We start from the raw sequence: 16,095 nt of genomic DNA on the forward strand, positions 1-16,095 counted from the left end.
CCATACCATTCTGCAGAGAACCTTGTCACACCTTGCAAAATAAACGGGGCCCCATTACATTTAATATGACAAACAATATTATCCTTTGGTCCTATGCTGTGATTGGTCAGTCTGAACTACTTAACTGCCCTTGGTTAAGCAATCAATCACAGCATTTTATGATTTGGGGCCCAGATATTTTTTCTTTTCTGTTGTTTTTTTTTTCTCCATCATCAGCTCTTGACATTGATATTTCTTTAGCAACATTGACCAATATGCATCAAAGAAGAATTCACTGTATATGGGGAAATGTGATATCTCTGGCATTGTACCCATAAAGACCACTGAAACATTAATGTGAATCTGAATGCCTTATTGTAGCTACCATGGATTTCATGTCACATGATTTACACATTTTCATAATGCTCTCACTCTCTTAATGCTTCTCTGATCTGAAAAGCTAAAATCATTAACGGCGTGTTCCATGTGTTTCATAATTCTCACATTAAAATAATGAACTGCCAGTGCAGCATGGCCTCTTTTGAGTAGATCTTAAAATTGTACATTATACCATATACATCAATGGAGTTGATCTTGTGATTTCATTATGGCATATCAATCGAGAATGACATTGAATTATTCACGAGATATTTGCAAATGATTCAGAGAACATGATTGACTGTGTTTTATTGGTGACCTTTACAGGAATAAATATATGCAAAGTCGTGACTTTACGCTATCAAGATGTAAGACTTTCACTGTCGAGACTTTGTAGGAGCTAATAGAAGTAATTTGAATTCCGGAACTCTGTGGCATTGAACAATATGCAATGCTGACAAATGCAACATTTTAGTGTGACTCAATTGATTGGACTGCAATCACTATGTCAACGATCAATGTGATGATCAAGTATTAAAAAGACATTTGCTGCTGTTCTAATTTCCCTGTAGTCACCCTGCTAGTTAGTGTGGTTTAATTGCAGAGACAATGAATATTAATTATTGTCGGAGGAAATCGATAAAGGTCTTTTTTAATAGTTGGAGAGTCATGGTTTGTGGGAGGAGCCCCCTTGATTGGATTGCAAGCCTGTATGTGCAGCTGAGTGAGTGTTACGGGGATCAGTCATAACTGCACTCTGGTCATAATGTGAGGGGATTACATCATTCTAGCACTAACTGGGCTGGAAGATCTAATCACATGCCAAACTTAGTCCAGCTCATATAAGGCGTGTCTCCATCAGCCCGAAGTTTCAAAATAGCGCGCTATCTTGCGGTTACCAAACTAGTGCGATGTCCAAATAGCGCGCTATCTGTGTAGTGAAGACACAGATAGCGCGCTATTTGATCGGGAAAATTTTCCCCAAAATCTTGGTCTAGTTCGTCAACTAGAGCGCTAATTCGTGAAATAGCCCGCTATTTTGGGTGCGTCTCCATCAGCCCGAAATTTTCTCGATCCCTCCACGCTTCTGGTTAGCCAGCTGGCAATGGAAAATGCATGTACAAGCTAGTATTGTGTATAGTACATTACCCCCACGCACGGTGTATTCATCCAGGATCACATATAGGCCTACTGTTGTTGACATCATTAAAACCAGGGAGGTGATTTCTCTCACCTCCCTAATAAAACTCAGTGCCGTGCATGCTAGCTGTTTTTTGTAAACTTCTTCCTTAGCTGAAGATTCTTGCAGATTGTGTGTATTTTTTATTTGTTTAAACATTGCAATTTGTTAACTTCATATACGATGCCTCACTGGACAAAAGAGTAGCGTTATTAATATCCCTTTGGAGAGAATTTGTTGTACCGCTCTCCTCCCTGGTTGTAGTATCGTACGTACATACGGTGATATAGGAGATTTTGAGCGGGGAAATCCACTTTCGAACCGCGAGCTAGGCAGAGTAATATTGCAAAGTGCGCATGTGTTAATTTTCGGACTATATTTTCCCGAAGCAGGCTGTTCGAGCTGATGAAGATGCACATTCGCTGTATCGGGCTGTTTACTAAGACCGCAAAATGTCCCGCTAGTTTGAACTTCGGGCTGATGAAGACACGCCTATAGATTCACTTCTACACGCAAACAACAACAAAAACACATATTTGATTGGAGGACTAAGTTCATCATGTGTGCTCTAACTACCAAAAAAATAAATAGATAAATAGATTGTAGTGTAGTGTAGTGAAATTTTTATGCAAGTGAAAATTGTTTACAGTCTTCACTTGTAGATGTGGCTCTTGAATGATCATTATCATACTGTTAGTCATGTTTAAAGGAAAGAGAAGTTAATTCACTACATATAGTCAGAAGACATTGAAACATTGCAAAATGGAGGCTCAAAAATACTGACATGCATGTATTAACACCAAGTAGGGATCATGCTGTGAAATGGCTGAGGAATACCCAAGTACCACCAAAAAAAAAAAATATTTGTGTGGAAAGCTGGGTAAGATGAATAACATTTGTCACAAGATAAAGACAGGCCTTTGGTCTGATAAATACCAAGGTTCACAGACAAGAAGGCAATGAGTCAAACAGATGCTTCTTAACTCCTTCAGTGCTAATAAAACTTTTATCTGTAGTCAGTTAGTCATTACTATGGGTTGTGAGTGTTGGAGCAGTACTTATTGAGACCTCCATGTGGAAAAACACAAACCCAATATTGATTTGATAGTTTAATTAGCTCTGATCAGGTTACGTGGGGTGCTGACAAGGCAGGTAAAATACCAACTGTCAGAATTAGCATATGTCCATTCCAATGAAGATATATATTCTATTGGATGAGGTCTTATAATTACGAGCAAAACCAAAATGAGTTTCATGGGTCAAAGGTGAATGGGGTGGGGCAGTGGGGAAAGCTATTGTTATGCGCTAGCCAGGATGGAACCACGGTGATATAATATATCCATTTTCTTTTATCCCCTGATTATGACTGCCATTTGTTTAATTGCATCGACTTATCAGGAGTGTGATGGTTGTATGAGAAGTGATCACAGTGTTGTGGGGCACGGTAGGGAGGCATGAGAATTTTGTGATTGATTAGTCAGAAATTAAATCACGGATTTCATGTAGGGATTTACAATCGTTTCTCTTTTTTCTTTTTTTAAACCCCTGCCACTTAGTGTAATGAACCAAATAGGAACAACCATATTGCTGAAAGTAATGAAGTCATATATCATTTTGGATTGTTCAATGAAAAGAAGGCAGAGCAGGACATTTTGAGCATACCAGGTACTGTAAAATCTGCTTTTGATATTGAAAGGGTGCATGTGAGAGGAACGAAATCTGCCGGAAATGAAAGGGATTTTCACCTAAGTCTGTCCCAACTTCCCTGAGGAATTCATATATGGATCTCAGTTATTGTTATAGATATAAGGAAAGGGAGTGGGATAAAGATGGAAGAATTGAAGCATGCGATTTGATTAAATGGACGACCCACAAACTTGGATGTGGGTATCCATTATTATTAGTTTTGCACTCATATATTTAAAATGTTATCAGCAATAAATTGGGGGAAGATTATATCCACACAGCTAGTGTGCAAAGTAGAGAAGTGCAATTCATTTGAAATTATGGCGTCTGTGGGCATATCAATATGATGACATCTTTTCGCACATCCTATGTGACATTTTGCTGGTGTCGCATTTCATCACTATCATGTGAGATCTCTTCATATAATTCACTTCCTTTTCATTTAATGTGTAAATGTGCAACCCCACAGAAATGCACCCACCCACACACACACACACACACACACACAATGTGTGCTTGCAGCGTAATTGTGCGCGGCAAAATCAGTGCACCATATTATATTTCTTCTTATCCATCCAGCATACATCGGCATTGAAGCAAAAACTCCACTCCGCAGATGAAGAAAAGTATATTTTTTAAACTAAAAATTGTCTGTTTGAAATTGATTTATGCATGAGTAGTAGCAATGCACTAAAAACAGTTACCTCCTGTTTATAATGCAGTGTTTCAAAGAATCAAAATTTGGTCACAGCCACTTCTAGTACATCTTGTATCAGGTTTACTATCTGTTACAAACTTCAACTGATATATTAAAATGATTAGTAATCAAATGTGGTGGGGGGAAAGTGGAGACCTTCCAAAAGTATTCATGACTATAGATTTGCGGAATGAAGCATTAAACTTTTTCACAAAATTTGTTGTTTATGTTTTTTTGTTGTTTTTTGTAGGATTACAAGACCAAATCTGTTTGTTTGTTTGTTTGTTTGTTTCATTGATCATGTGAAACATGAACTACCCCTCTACCAGACAGGTTAACTCTCATTGATCCACCGATACATTTTTTCCTTTAGATCCCAGAAACCTATCGCTATTAAAGAGTTACGGTTTCCCCTCCTTGTCTGTGCCCTGTGAAATGTTGCAGCAGACCAGAGACAAAGGAGATAGGACACAATCTCCCCCGGGCGGGGTCAATCAAAATACAACGGCACATCGGAAAAAGGCGATGATTAGAGGCGCACAACAATTGGCGTGGGCGTCGTTTCATCTCATTTCATCTGGTTTCAAACAACTTTTTGTTCCACCGGTATACCCAGAATGTCTCACATTCTGTGCTAGCTCACTTCTGCTCATCCTCTACGTCTCCGTCGGTTTCCGCTCTCGTGGGAGGTTGACCATGGGATGCCTTTCTGTCATCATCGCTGCAATCTTCGCCCATCCTCCCCTCTTACTGCCTACCAATCTTCCTAATTGAATTGGTGCTGTAATCTTTATGATGGCAAGGGTGGCCCTTTTACTATTTTACGACGTAGGCAAACATGACATTCACTGCGGGTGTCCCCCCATTCATAAAACATGTGACGAGCCGTGATGCATTGAGCCAGATTTGTCACTGTTTATGAGGTGAGATGGATTCGTTCTTGGCTACATCCGTTCTTTTATTCTGCCTTATCTAAGTGCAATCATCTAATTGGCAGAAATAATGGTCGTCCAGGTTTTGCTTTCATTTCCTTTTCTCTCATGCGCTATATCTCGCTCTCTTTCCCTCTCTCTCTCAGATTTAGGGGAACGTGCTATAATGATTGATATTATTGCCATACATCACGGCAAGTGTTAAATAGTATATGGACCTGGATGGGTTATTGGTTTTTATTTGCTCTGTTTTCTTTCATTGTTTGTCTTTTGGTGTATTGCACATCAGGATTAAAGTAGCAGTCATTTTCATAGCTTTCCATCACACATAGCTCATTGGTGCTCTCTAGCAGAGGCTTGTTCAGCAGTTTTCTGTCTACTCTTAGATCTGGTTGTTACAGGGTGAATGGTTGTTGGTCCATTTGTGATGGTTGCATGAGGGGTCAAAGTTATTTAAGTATGAGGGCTTAATTGAATTTCTTGGAAGGCATGCATCATTCATTGTGGCTACAGGAGTTTGTGTTAAAAGTTTGCACAAACTGCAAGTATAGAGATGGAGCTTAAAAGTTATTGTCATCCCAGACATGGCATTCATCCATCTATCTATCACAATATTTGTCCATCAAAGGTATCTTTCTTTCTCTCTATCTGTCTATCATATCTCAGTCTATCTACTCATCTCTATATTGTAGCCAAGAAGCTACCACACCCTGTGTCAAGCATCTTGACTACCAGTACCTATTTTGAATAATTTTTATTTGAATACATCTGATACCACATTTCTTCCTATTACAAAAGCTGAAGGCCTTGATTAGAGTATTACTCTGTACAGTCTCTTTTACTTGAAAACAACAGAACAAAGCCATACTGGTCATGTTTTTTCATGCTTCCATTAGTGGATGCAGGGATTAGATTTCTAAATGTCTGTCTCATTGTCTTCCTAGAGGATCACAAAAATGTTTTTGTCGGGCAAAATGGAAGGGGGTAGAGGGGAGTTATGACTGCTTCTGGTAGAAGAAGCCATTGGTTGTGGGTGCTCATCACTGTGTTTCCCACTGTGGGCCTGAGTCAACACCGGCCCCCCTCCAACGGTGGGGGCGGCCATGCCTCGGCCATTAGAAGTGTTTGATCACGTGGTGGAAGCTCATTCACCCCATCGGCTCAAATTATTGGGGTCATTCTGTTTGCAGATTGGCTGGTGAGATGCTCTCCCGGAATCCGTCAGGAGCAATAGCCATCTAGGCAGGAAGTTATTCTCCCTTTATTCCGTGCCGATCCTCCCAAGAGCTGCACTCTGATAGTACCCTTGACATTTTCAAACTCGTGTGTCATATGTCATATGCTGCAGAGAGATCATTTAAATGTAGGAATAATTCTCTTTCACAAACTCTGTGACTCTTGTGAGGGGAAAAAGAAAACAGTAAAAAAAAAAGTGGTGGTCTGCAGTGCATGACATTTAGCATCTGAGTGAGGTATATCCTGCCCTTGGTCTCTAAATGAGTTGTGGAAGAAATTCCTAGCTTTGTTTTTACTGTCCAACAGAGCTTTAGGCTCTTTGTTGGTTTGCATGACGAGGGACATTTGTCATTTGTTCCAGAGCTTGCATCAGGACAATGAATAAGTTATGTCATATTTGTATGGGATGGACCTCACTTTCACTTTGTAAAGGTCAGTCATCTGTCTGGACTTCAATAATACCTTCTTCTATCTCTTATTGACTCCAATAACTTTTTTATCATCTTATTATTCATTCGGTATTTGTTTGTGAAGATAAGTAATGCCAGTGCTATCTTTATTTTGGTTTTGATGATGAGCGTAATGCTGTCTGGTAATAGATGAAGCCCTTTGTAAGGAGAGGGTGGAGTGGGATGAGAATGTTGAGGCAGCAAGCTTTAAGAGGAGGGACAAACACAAATAAACCCTTCTGCTTGGCATTTTATCTTGAAATGTTCCATTCATATCAAGTGGTCAGTTATCGTCTCTCGTACTGAAAAACAAGCGTGCACTCTGTCCATTAGCACTCTTCAAAGGAATCTTCCTCTTGAATGGGTCTTCAACTCTCATCCAGTCTGCTCATCTCTCCCTCTCCTCTCTCTCTCTCTTTCCTTCTTTGCCTCCTCTATCTGAGGCCAGCATTGCCTCTTTCTATTCCGCCAGGCTGCAACATATTATATAGCATGACAGATTAAAACTGATGTGTTGCATCACTGTCTCGTGCAGGAGAAAGAGAATTGAGGGGGAGGGCGGGGACCATTCCGTCCTCCACTGCTCATGAATTATGTCTTGGAAACAAAAACAGGAAAGAGCCACTCTGGTTCTGTCCGTCATTAGCGAATCAGTTGGAGACGGTTTCCATGACTACCCATTCCTTTTTTTCTTATGATATCCATCATAAGGTGGAGTATACTTTCAAGTACTAGATGGACAATTTATGATCCCGATGGAAATTCTGCTCCCCGAAGTCAAGTAGCAGAGGTGAAGAGATTTAAATTCGTCATCTGTCAAGAGGACATTCCAAGTTTGGTGAAGCGTCATTTCAGGAGGACGATACACAATGGTTCTTGTGGTATTTCAGTTCTGACTTCATCAGTATATATCACATTGAAATGACACAGAATAACCACATCTACATGTATCCACATAGAGGAAACACATTTTCTTACATAGCCTTAGGCATTCCTCGTGTTATCTTGCTTTTGGATCCTGATGTATTTATGATTTTTCTTTTCCAGTTGCTCCTTTTCTACAAGTTCTTTTGTTATCTCAAGTGATAGCAACACTTTGCGTAGTCGGCATTATTTGTTTTCTCAACCTCTCATGTAAATACATGCAAAGTTCTGTTTTTCCCCTCCAAAGGCATAAGTGAATTTGTTTCCGGGCAGGGTTCTTGTAATGCACTAAACAAATGAAACTTGATGTGGTATTGTCGCCTGTGTTACTACAGAAAACTTCATTACTAGATGTGATGGAAGGGGGTTCAAAAGGGGGAGAAACTCTAAAGAGATGTGAGTTGCCAACTGAGGCACCTTCCGTAGTCGCTACACCTCCTCCCCCATTTTTTTCTTCTTATCTCCCTTATTTTCCCTTGGGTTAGCACTATTTACCATAGCATGGTCTCCAGTCATAGAATTTTTGAGCCTCGAAGAAAAAAGTAAAAAAAGGGAAATAAAAGAGAAGAAAAGGGAACAAGGGGGGGGGGGCATAACTTTTGTAACAAGTCGAGCGATCAAACACAGGTGGTGAAATTGTAATCCCCGAGCCCTCAGTTCTTGTGGGATGTATAGCCCGAAAAGTCAATATGACATTTGCGTTCCCTTTCTCCGGTGTCATAACCGATCCGCGACTCATTTAGGAGCAGTATGTGACGGTCCCTGCAGTGATTTGTGGGTCCTCCTACTCTGAACATTGCCTCCTGTCGACCAGCAGTCCCCCACGTCCATGGCAAATAGAAGTGGGATCCTGTATTGAGACAAACATGTGAATAGTGCTTGATTTCAATACCCACACTCCATTCACTGATTAATCCAATATTTTTATGGGTTTTTTTGTTAGATGTTTGCCTTCTTTTTATTGGTTATTAGCTTTCTAAATATGTGCAGTTTTCCCACCCCATGTTTTTTGATAAATCACATTTAAAGCAAGTTTTGAAGACTATGTGATTCTGTTCATGAATAAGTTCCTTAAAAATCTAAAAAATACCACTTGATTTACAAAAATTTAAAATGGTGAACTGTTTTCTGCTGTATAACAGAACCAAACCATTATGTGCTCACTTCCTTTTTGTGATCACCCACAAGATTAGGATTGGAATCTCCATGAGAACTTGTGGACAAGAGAGAATAGCTACAACTGCATATCTAGCAGATAATGTTAAAAATTGTTGACAGAACTGATATTCATAAAAATAAAGTTAGGAGGCACCAAGGGTCTGATGAATGTATCAAAGTAGATGGTGTTGTTGTTGTTGTTGTTGTTGTTGTTGTTGTTGTTGTTTGTTTGTTTTTTGTTTTTTGTTTGTTTTTACCATTCTCACCCCAGGAACTCATATGGTGATGTTTGTTTGATCTTGATATGAAACACACGTACATGCATTTTTGTGCAGTTTCTCCGCAATGAAAGGTAAACAGCTTCAGTAAAAATGTTTTGTTGACATGTTAGATTTGGCATTCGTCTACTGTAGATGTGAACATGTGAACATTTGCATGAGACCCAAAAATCATGGTATGGCCATGATTTATTTACTGTTGTTACTTCTTAAGCTATAAATGGTCTTACCCTTCATGGGCTAACATGCCTCCTTAAACTTGTATTCTAAACAGAGATTATCACAGTTTGTAATAATGTAATATGCTAGAAAATGATACATGGTATTGTTCAATGTATACATTAAAAAAAATGATGCACATGTATACATAAACATGTATGTACAAGTAGATACCCACAGTAGTCATACTTGCCAGGCTAAATGTGAGGTTATGCACATCCTGATGTAATGTTTTAATTATAAATTATGTTTTAATCAGCATAAAAACCACTTGTACAAAAACAGTATGCCTAGTGAGAAATGTATAGGCTTGTAAAGGTTGGGAGGTCTGCAGGATAAGTACACGAAACCTGCAAACCAGGATGAAAACAAGTGAAAACCCCAAAACTCACAACAAATACTTGAAACTTGTCACAAACAGGCTGTGTGATGAATAGTAATGAAAAAAAACAAAAAACCCTTTCTCTGCTGTTTTGATATATTTCTGTCTTGGAAAGAGCAATGAATATGTGGAAAAACAAATCAAGCTCTTCAAGTCTAGACTGCCTGTTAGTGGTCCCCACCAGGATCCGTTACCCCCTGTCTCTCTGTTTATTCTGGGGGAAAAGACAATTCGATCTTTCTGTCTTCAACGTGATCAATAATCATCATTATGCTCACGTTCCGTGACAGTGATGCCTGATGTTTTGATTAGAATTTCAATCAACGTGCCATTTAGCAAAGTGCATTCTGAATTCTGTTCATGAAAGTATCGAGTGTCCAAACAATCTAATTGAGCGATGGGAGATTGATTGTATTTGAAGTGTGTATGTAACCAAAATAATGCCACTTGAATGTGAAATGTGCAATCAATTTTCGTGTGCCTCTGCGCCAGACGCGAAAGAGAAATCACCCACTCAGAGTGGGGTTGTTAAATTATAGATTGTTCGTGATTATAGCATTGATGCAAACTACGGTTTGCTAGTTCAGGATTCACACAGTTTATATGTTTAGCGCAAATGCTGCATCATCAAAGCCATTTTGTGTACCTGAATGTGGGCAATCAAGTAGAAGGCCACCATGCAGCAAGGCAGATACAAGGAGGTGGTAAATAACAGCTACTGCCCGAGGAGACACATGTTTGCCCAATTCGCTCCAAAGCGCGGCCAATACCACAGCAGGCAAGGCAGGCAGGCAGGCGCATACAATCACAGATATGCGCAGACGCAGACACTCGAATGAGCAGACGAAAGCCTACCTCCCCTCCGTGTCTCTTCTTCGGATGGAGGGGAGTTTTTCTCTTTGTACTTTGTGTCTCTCTGCTGTCAGACAAACACTTGGCAATAGTACTGTGTTCACATGATTCCCCGAGCTATCCATGTGCATTTTGTATCAAAGTGACCAAACCCTTTAAGCCTTACCCCAAGGCCATGCAATCAATACAGAAAAGATTATGCATCTCTAGATTACTATGGTGTCTGCAAAGAAAACCCAGCTTACTACAAATCACCATAGTATGCATTAAAACTGCATGAAGTCTGATTGTGATCACCACAGTTTGCTTCAGAATTGCCACAGAGCACCACTGCAATTACAATAATGTGACTCTAAATAGCCATTGTGTATAGTGACAATTTTAGATGCAATTCTAGTAGTTCACTGCAGATGCAAATTTGTCCTTGAAATTCCGTGGACAGAATGCCTTACAGATGTTTTGTTCCAAATGTCTTGTCCTTCTGCTAACAGAGAGTCAATGAAATGCTGGCTTCTGTGTAGTATATTTTCTTTTAGTTTCTGGTGAGACCTTCTGTATACCATTGATACATTGTCCTAACCCATCGGAAAGCATGTCCTATGCCACTGCAGTGTTATAGTATAAAACAAAGTAATGGTTATAGATTTACTTGAAATTGTGTAGTTGTTGACATTTTTATATATGGTGGAACAAGTCAGGCCAAATACTAATTCAAAGCCTGGCAGATAAGTCTGGTTTATGTGCAATTGCTTTGAAGATGGTGTGTAACTCTGCCTAAAGTGATATTTTCCAAACATTTGTTGCTTCCCTCACGTTGTCACTTTACAATTATGTAGCATTATGGTTTCACAATTTCCAGAAGTCATCGCACATCAAGCATTCATATCCAGTCCCATTTACTTCTTTTTGTGTTAGGCAGTGATTTCTCAGGGATGTGTGTGTTTCAGAGTAGCTCATATGCTTGCACTGTACCGGTGAAGTGGGTCCCCTTCCATAGCCAGTGTGAACACAGTGAAGATATGCGCTTACAAGATGCAATGGTACTCCAGTCTCGTGTCTGATGGAGTGTCGGCTGTCACCATACCGTCTCCTCAAGCCCTGGCAATGCATCGAGCCTGTGAAAACACTGTCAACAGCCTGCCATGTCCGACTGGGCCGGCGTAAAGCCAGAAAATTTGATGCGCAGCCCCGGCCAGGGCCCGTGGGGCACACACCTCCAAAATAATATTCACTCTCCCAGCAAACGATGGCGCATTCGTAATCAATACTGTCAACCCTTTCTATTGCGCTAATCTTGCCTTGTCCCTTTTTTTTTTCCTTCTTCTTCTAACGCTCAAAGAAAGAAGAGAAGTGGGGATCTGTTCTAGTAGCTGTTCAATGTGCTCCTTTTTTTCCCCATCTGCTATGTTTTTATTTGAAATAGAACACATCTGATCAATAAAAGTGCGTTTGAGGGGAAGATATGGCAGAGGCAGGCTTGAGAGGGGTACCATAGAAGCAATATTAGCAGCCTCCTCCTCCTCCTCCTAGCAGAGATTGCGTGTTTCAAGGTGTGATGGTGCACTCTCTCCATCTCGCCTCCCTCTCACTCTCCCTCTGTCTCTCTTGTTCCTTCTCCTTGTATTTGAAGGGGTGGATGACACTCCAGTCCTCCATTCATGGTGATGAGTTGCCATGGTGATGAGAGAATGAAAGAAGCGTGTGTTGCAACTGAGATGAAGGGTGATATAGGCATTACACATGTTTGTGTCAAATCTGGCAAGTGTACATAAAGGCATTGAACATTGGAAGGTATATGCTCTACTGCATTGCAATGCCTTTGATGAAGGGGCTTTGAGAACGAACAGCAGTCATGGATCTTCTTGAAAACCATTTTTTTTTACACAGTTCTGTAGGAACATGACTCCAACAATATCCTTTCTCAGTGTACCTTGCTCTTTTTGCATCATCTTCCAAAGATCAATCAGAGGATAGTTTCTTGGAAAATTGTCCAGCAAAGCGCTGACCTCAATCACTGGTGTTAGAAATGGGTGAGCTTTAAATGTTGATGCTACAAACACACTTTGCTTACCATACTGTCTGTCAACAGACTATCGTATTGTGCTTTGGAGATAAATGTTTAGGAAACAGATCTGAGATGGGATCTCCTCCGTGGAAAACAAAATAAGCTTTCTTCCCTTGGAAAATAGAGGGGGAAAATTCAAAAATAAAGCATTACCCCCAGCACACTTTTGCCTGCAGTCTTGTACACCATCCTATCAACAGTGGAATGGTCTATAGTCTAGTATTGCAGAGCTAGTGACAGTTTTGGGGGCACCAGTGTGTTTACTGACACTGTAGTAGACTAAACAATGGATGAATTTTTTTGATGAGGGACTATAAAAGCAGAAAGTCATGGTGACCCAGATTTATGTCAGGTAGTTATTTTTATCATGACGAGATGAGGAACATACGGTGCATACTGGTACATTTATTTCCTTCTACTGTAATCATTTGCTCCTGAAAGAAATAAAAGTCTGCCATCAGCTCTCATTATTAACCACCTGCTTAAGATGGCAGACTCCTGCATTTTTTCCTCTCACTCAAACTGAAAATAATTGTGTTGTAGACTTCTTCAATGTCTTTGTATCTGTTCAAATACTGTAAAAATCATCATGATCATTACACTTTGACTACATGCATTGTTAGTTCATGTGTAATTTTCATGCAGAAATACAGAAATTTAATCCAACCGAAACTGAAAACAACAACAAAAAAGCATCCATACCACTTCAAGGGACACAGCTCTTTGACAGAGTCTTGATTGATGGCATTTTAAGTGAGAATTGTTTGGTCCTGATATATATTTGAGGGGATTCCAAAGAAGATTCCAAAAATTGATGCTAGTGGTATTGCCCAGATACTGATTTAGTGACTGCTTAAGAGTGTCAAGTGCAATGATGGTTTCTGCACCTTTTGTATGTTTGTTGAAAAATGTCAAATTTTCACAATGCCCTCTTGCTTTTTTATCTTTTAAAATGTGTGTGCTTGTTGCTTCATGAGGTTGCATGTACAATTTTCTGGAGGTTCCCTGCAGTATGGAGATGTTAACCAACATTTAGGCCCATACTCTATTTAGAGGCACTTTATGAGAAGAACGAAAGATAAACCTCCACTCTCATGTCATTCCTAAATGGATAAATCCCTACAGCGCTGGTGAATACCCCAATATCATTTCATTAATTTCTTATGTGATTTGTCGCAAGGAATGCATCGTCGCTTGCCCGGAAGAAGGGAACGAGCGCGCGAATACGCGTAAAAATAGATTTCGAGAAAATCGCAATTTAAAGTTTCAATTGACTATATCTTTGATATTTGAACATCAATACTGCTGAAAATTCACAAGTGAACAGATAATATTCCAATTTGGTACTAGCTAAAGTGGCTATAATGAATAATCTACAAATTTTATGATATTGCTTATGATCTTACCTCATGCAGGTCTTTTCTCGAAATCTATTTTTACGCGTATTCGCGCGCTCGTTCCCTTCTTCCGGGCAAGCGACGTGCTGATGTGTGCTGCAGTCCTTCATTTGATAGTTCGTCATCTTCTGCAGATGATTATGTACTTTAATGAAAGCTAAGATGACACAGCCTCCCAGGTTAGACAATGGAAATAGCTGTCTTGCGCGTTTGCAGAACACCAATTTTTGCCTAGTTAGCGTCGTCTTGGCGTTTGCATCACAGATCTAAAGCTCGCTAATAGCCCTCTAAAAAACATTGATTTGATCTTCTTCATCACTTAATATCCCTGTAACTTCTCTCATCCAGGTGATATACAACGGAGAGGATTTCATGTTGGAGCTGCTTGACCTGGCCTGCGACAGGGATCCATTCGTCCAGATAAGTGGCAATGTGATCTTTGCCATTGAAGATGTGGACGCCATAGATCCAATCACGTTTCTCACCGAAGACTCATACCTCCTGCTCCCAAAGTGGAACGCTAAGGTAGGAATTTTCTTCTCTTTCTTCTCCTTTTGGCTTTATATATGCTCCACCGTTGATCTGCATGCTGAGGGGATAAGTAATGTTCGTTTTCAGTGTCCTCCCCCCCCCCCCCCCATAATCTACCGACTTGCATGTGCAACTGTATGTTTGCATGAGGCCTTTTTGCACAAAAGCTCTGCAGCATTGTCAGCATAGATGCAGAAGGTGATAGGTAGCATACAACTCAGTGGCTTTCTGCTTCTTAGCTGACAATATTGGAGGGGGAAAAATGATTTCATTTCTATTAATTGTCTCTCAAACTTGTTCGCTCGTGTTGAAATGCATGTGCAGCTGTCTGGATTAATCGTGCGTCTTGCTGCTGAGGGACTTTTAAAAGTCCATGGAGGAATGTCAGCTTTCGCCATGTTTTTCTGATGATTTAGAGGCATGCTTGTGAGAAGAATGCACCATCTTTTACCCCCTCCTGCTAGAAGGAAGCATTCTGGCCCGACTTTAATGGAAAGGTCCAGAATGCTTTGCCGTCCAAGACAGTGTCAGAGTGTCATGAGGTGAATATCCCTTTAGTCAGCAGCCTCACACGAATCTAAGACGGAATGAGAGAGGGTAGAGAGAGGATGATGGGGAAAAAAAAATCAATCAGGGCATGATGAGGAACGGTGAGAATTGTGGAAGAGCTGGGGGGCATTTCATGAAGCATTTTGTCTGACAACTTTGTCGGACAAATTGGCTGTCACCCAATCAGATGCAAGGATTTCGATAGCTTATAACAGTTTGTCAGACGAAATATCTGACAAGACGCTTCATGAAATGCCCCCCAGAAATGGAAAAAGGAGGAAGAAAAGAACAACATGCCAAGAGTGATATATGGAGAAAGGAATGGAGGAAGGGATGATTGTGAGAAAGAGATAAGGAGATCTAATGTGAAATGGAATGAGAAACAATCTAGAGAGAAAAGAAAGGAAGAACTGACCCCCTTTATAATGATATAATCTTTTTTTTTCTTTCCAACTTTTAAAAGTGAAATGATACAACGCTTGAGAAATCTGTTTTTTCATTCGTTCAGTTTATTTCCTCTTTCTGTTAGAATTCAACAATTTTTCAAAAAGATAGAATTGTTGCAGATTTCCTCTAAATGTCTCCCAAATGATCTTACAAAGAAATACTTCATACCCCGAATATTTTGCGAGGTTTTTATTTTCGCGAATTTCACGAGTCAGGTGCTATTCGTGAAATTAAAGACATGTGAAAATATTGACTCCGAACCCCAATGTGAATGTGACGTACACATGTACAATTCTCTGTTCAGTACAGGACTCCACGATTGCAAATTTAGCTACTCACAAAATTGTCAGGAATTCTCGATTCGCGAAAACTTAAGACTCGCAAAATATATGGCGTATACAGTATATCAATGATATTATGTATGTTATTGAAATTAAAACCTTAATATCCTAATAGATTATCATTGGTACTACCTGATTTTATATATATTTCCCCCTTTTTTCTGAGTTTTTTTTTTATTCAGATGAAACGTTTGTGCATGAAATTCCTTTAAACTCATAGATTTTTGATGCAGACTGTATAAGTTGTCTGTATGAAATATCCTTTCCCTTGTACAATTGCTTTTGATTTGTTTTTGTGCAATTTGGCCAAAGAACTGAAAAATATAGTCATGATTCAGTTTATTTTATTGTGTCTGGAAATAAAAACTAATGGGGGGGGGGGAGTAATTTAAGTATTATGCGTGAATCCTCTTGC

The 16,095-nt window shown here is 39.8% G+C and overlaps 1 protein-coding gene across 1 annotated transcript in view; it reads left to right on the forward strand.

Moving 5' to 3' along the window:
* Nucleotides 1-14,104: 14,104 nt before the first annotated feature.
* Nucleotides 14,105-16,095, forward strand: part of LOC139729971 (neurexin-1-like) — a 54,875-nt gene continuing 52,884 nt past the window's right edge. The window contains exon 1 of the mRNA XM_071640886.1: nt 14,105-14,337. Coding sequence (XP_071496987.1) covers nt 14,185-14,337 — 153 coding nt within the window. The 5' untranslated portion in view covers nt 14,105-14,184. The remainder of the gene's footprint in view (nt 14,338-16,095) is intronic.

The sequence above is a fragment of the Diadema antillarum genome, unplaced genomic scaffold (genome assembly GCF_040938485.1).
Source record: "Diadema antillarum isolate AM-2024a unplaced genomic scaffold, OU_Dant_1.0 seq00000278_RagTag, whole genome shotgun sequence".
Classification (NCBI taxonomy): domain Eukaryota; kingdom Metazoa; phylum Echinodermata; class Echinoidea; order Diadematoida; family Diadematidae; genus Diadema; species Diadema antillarum.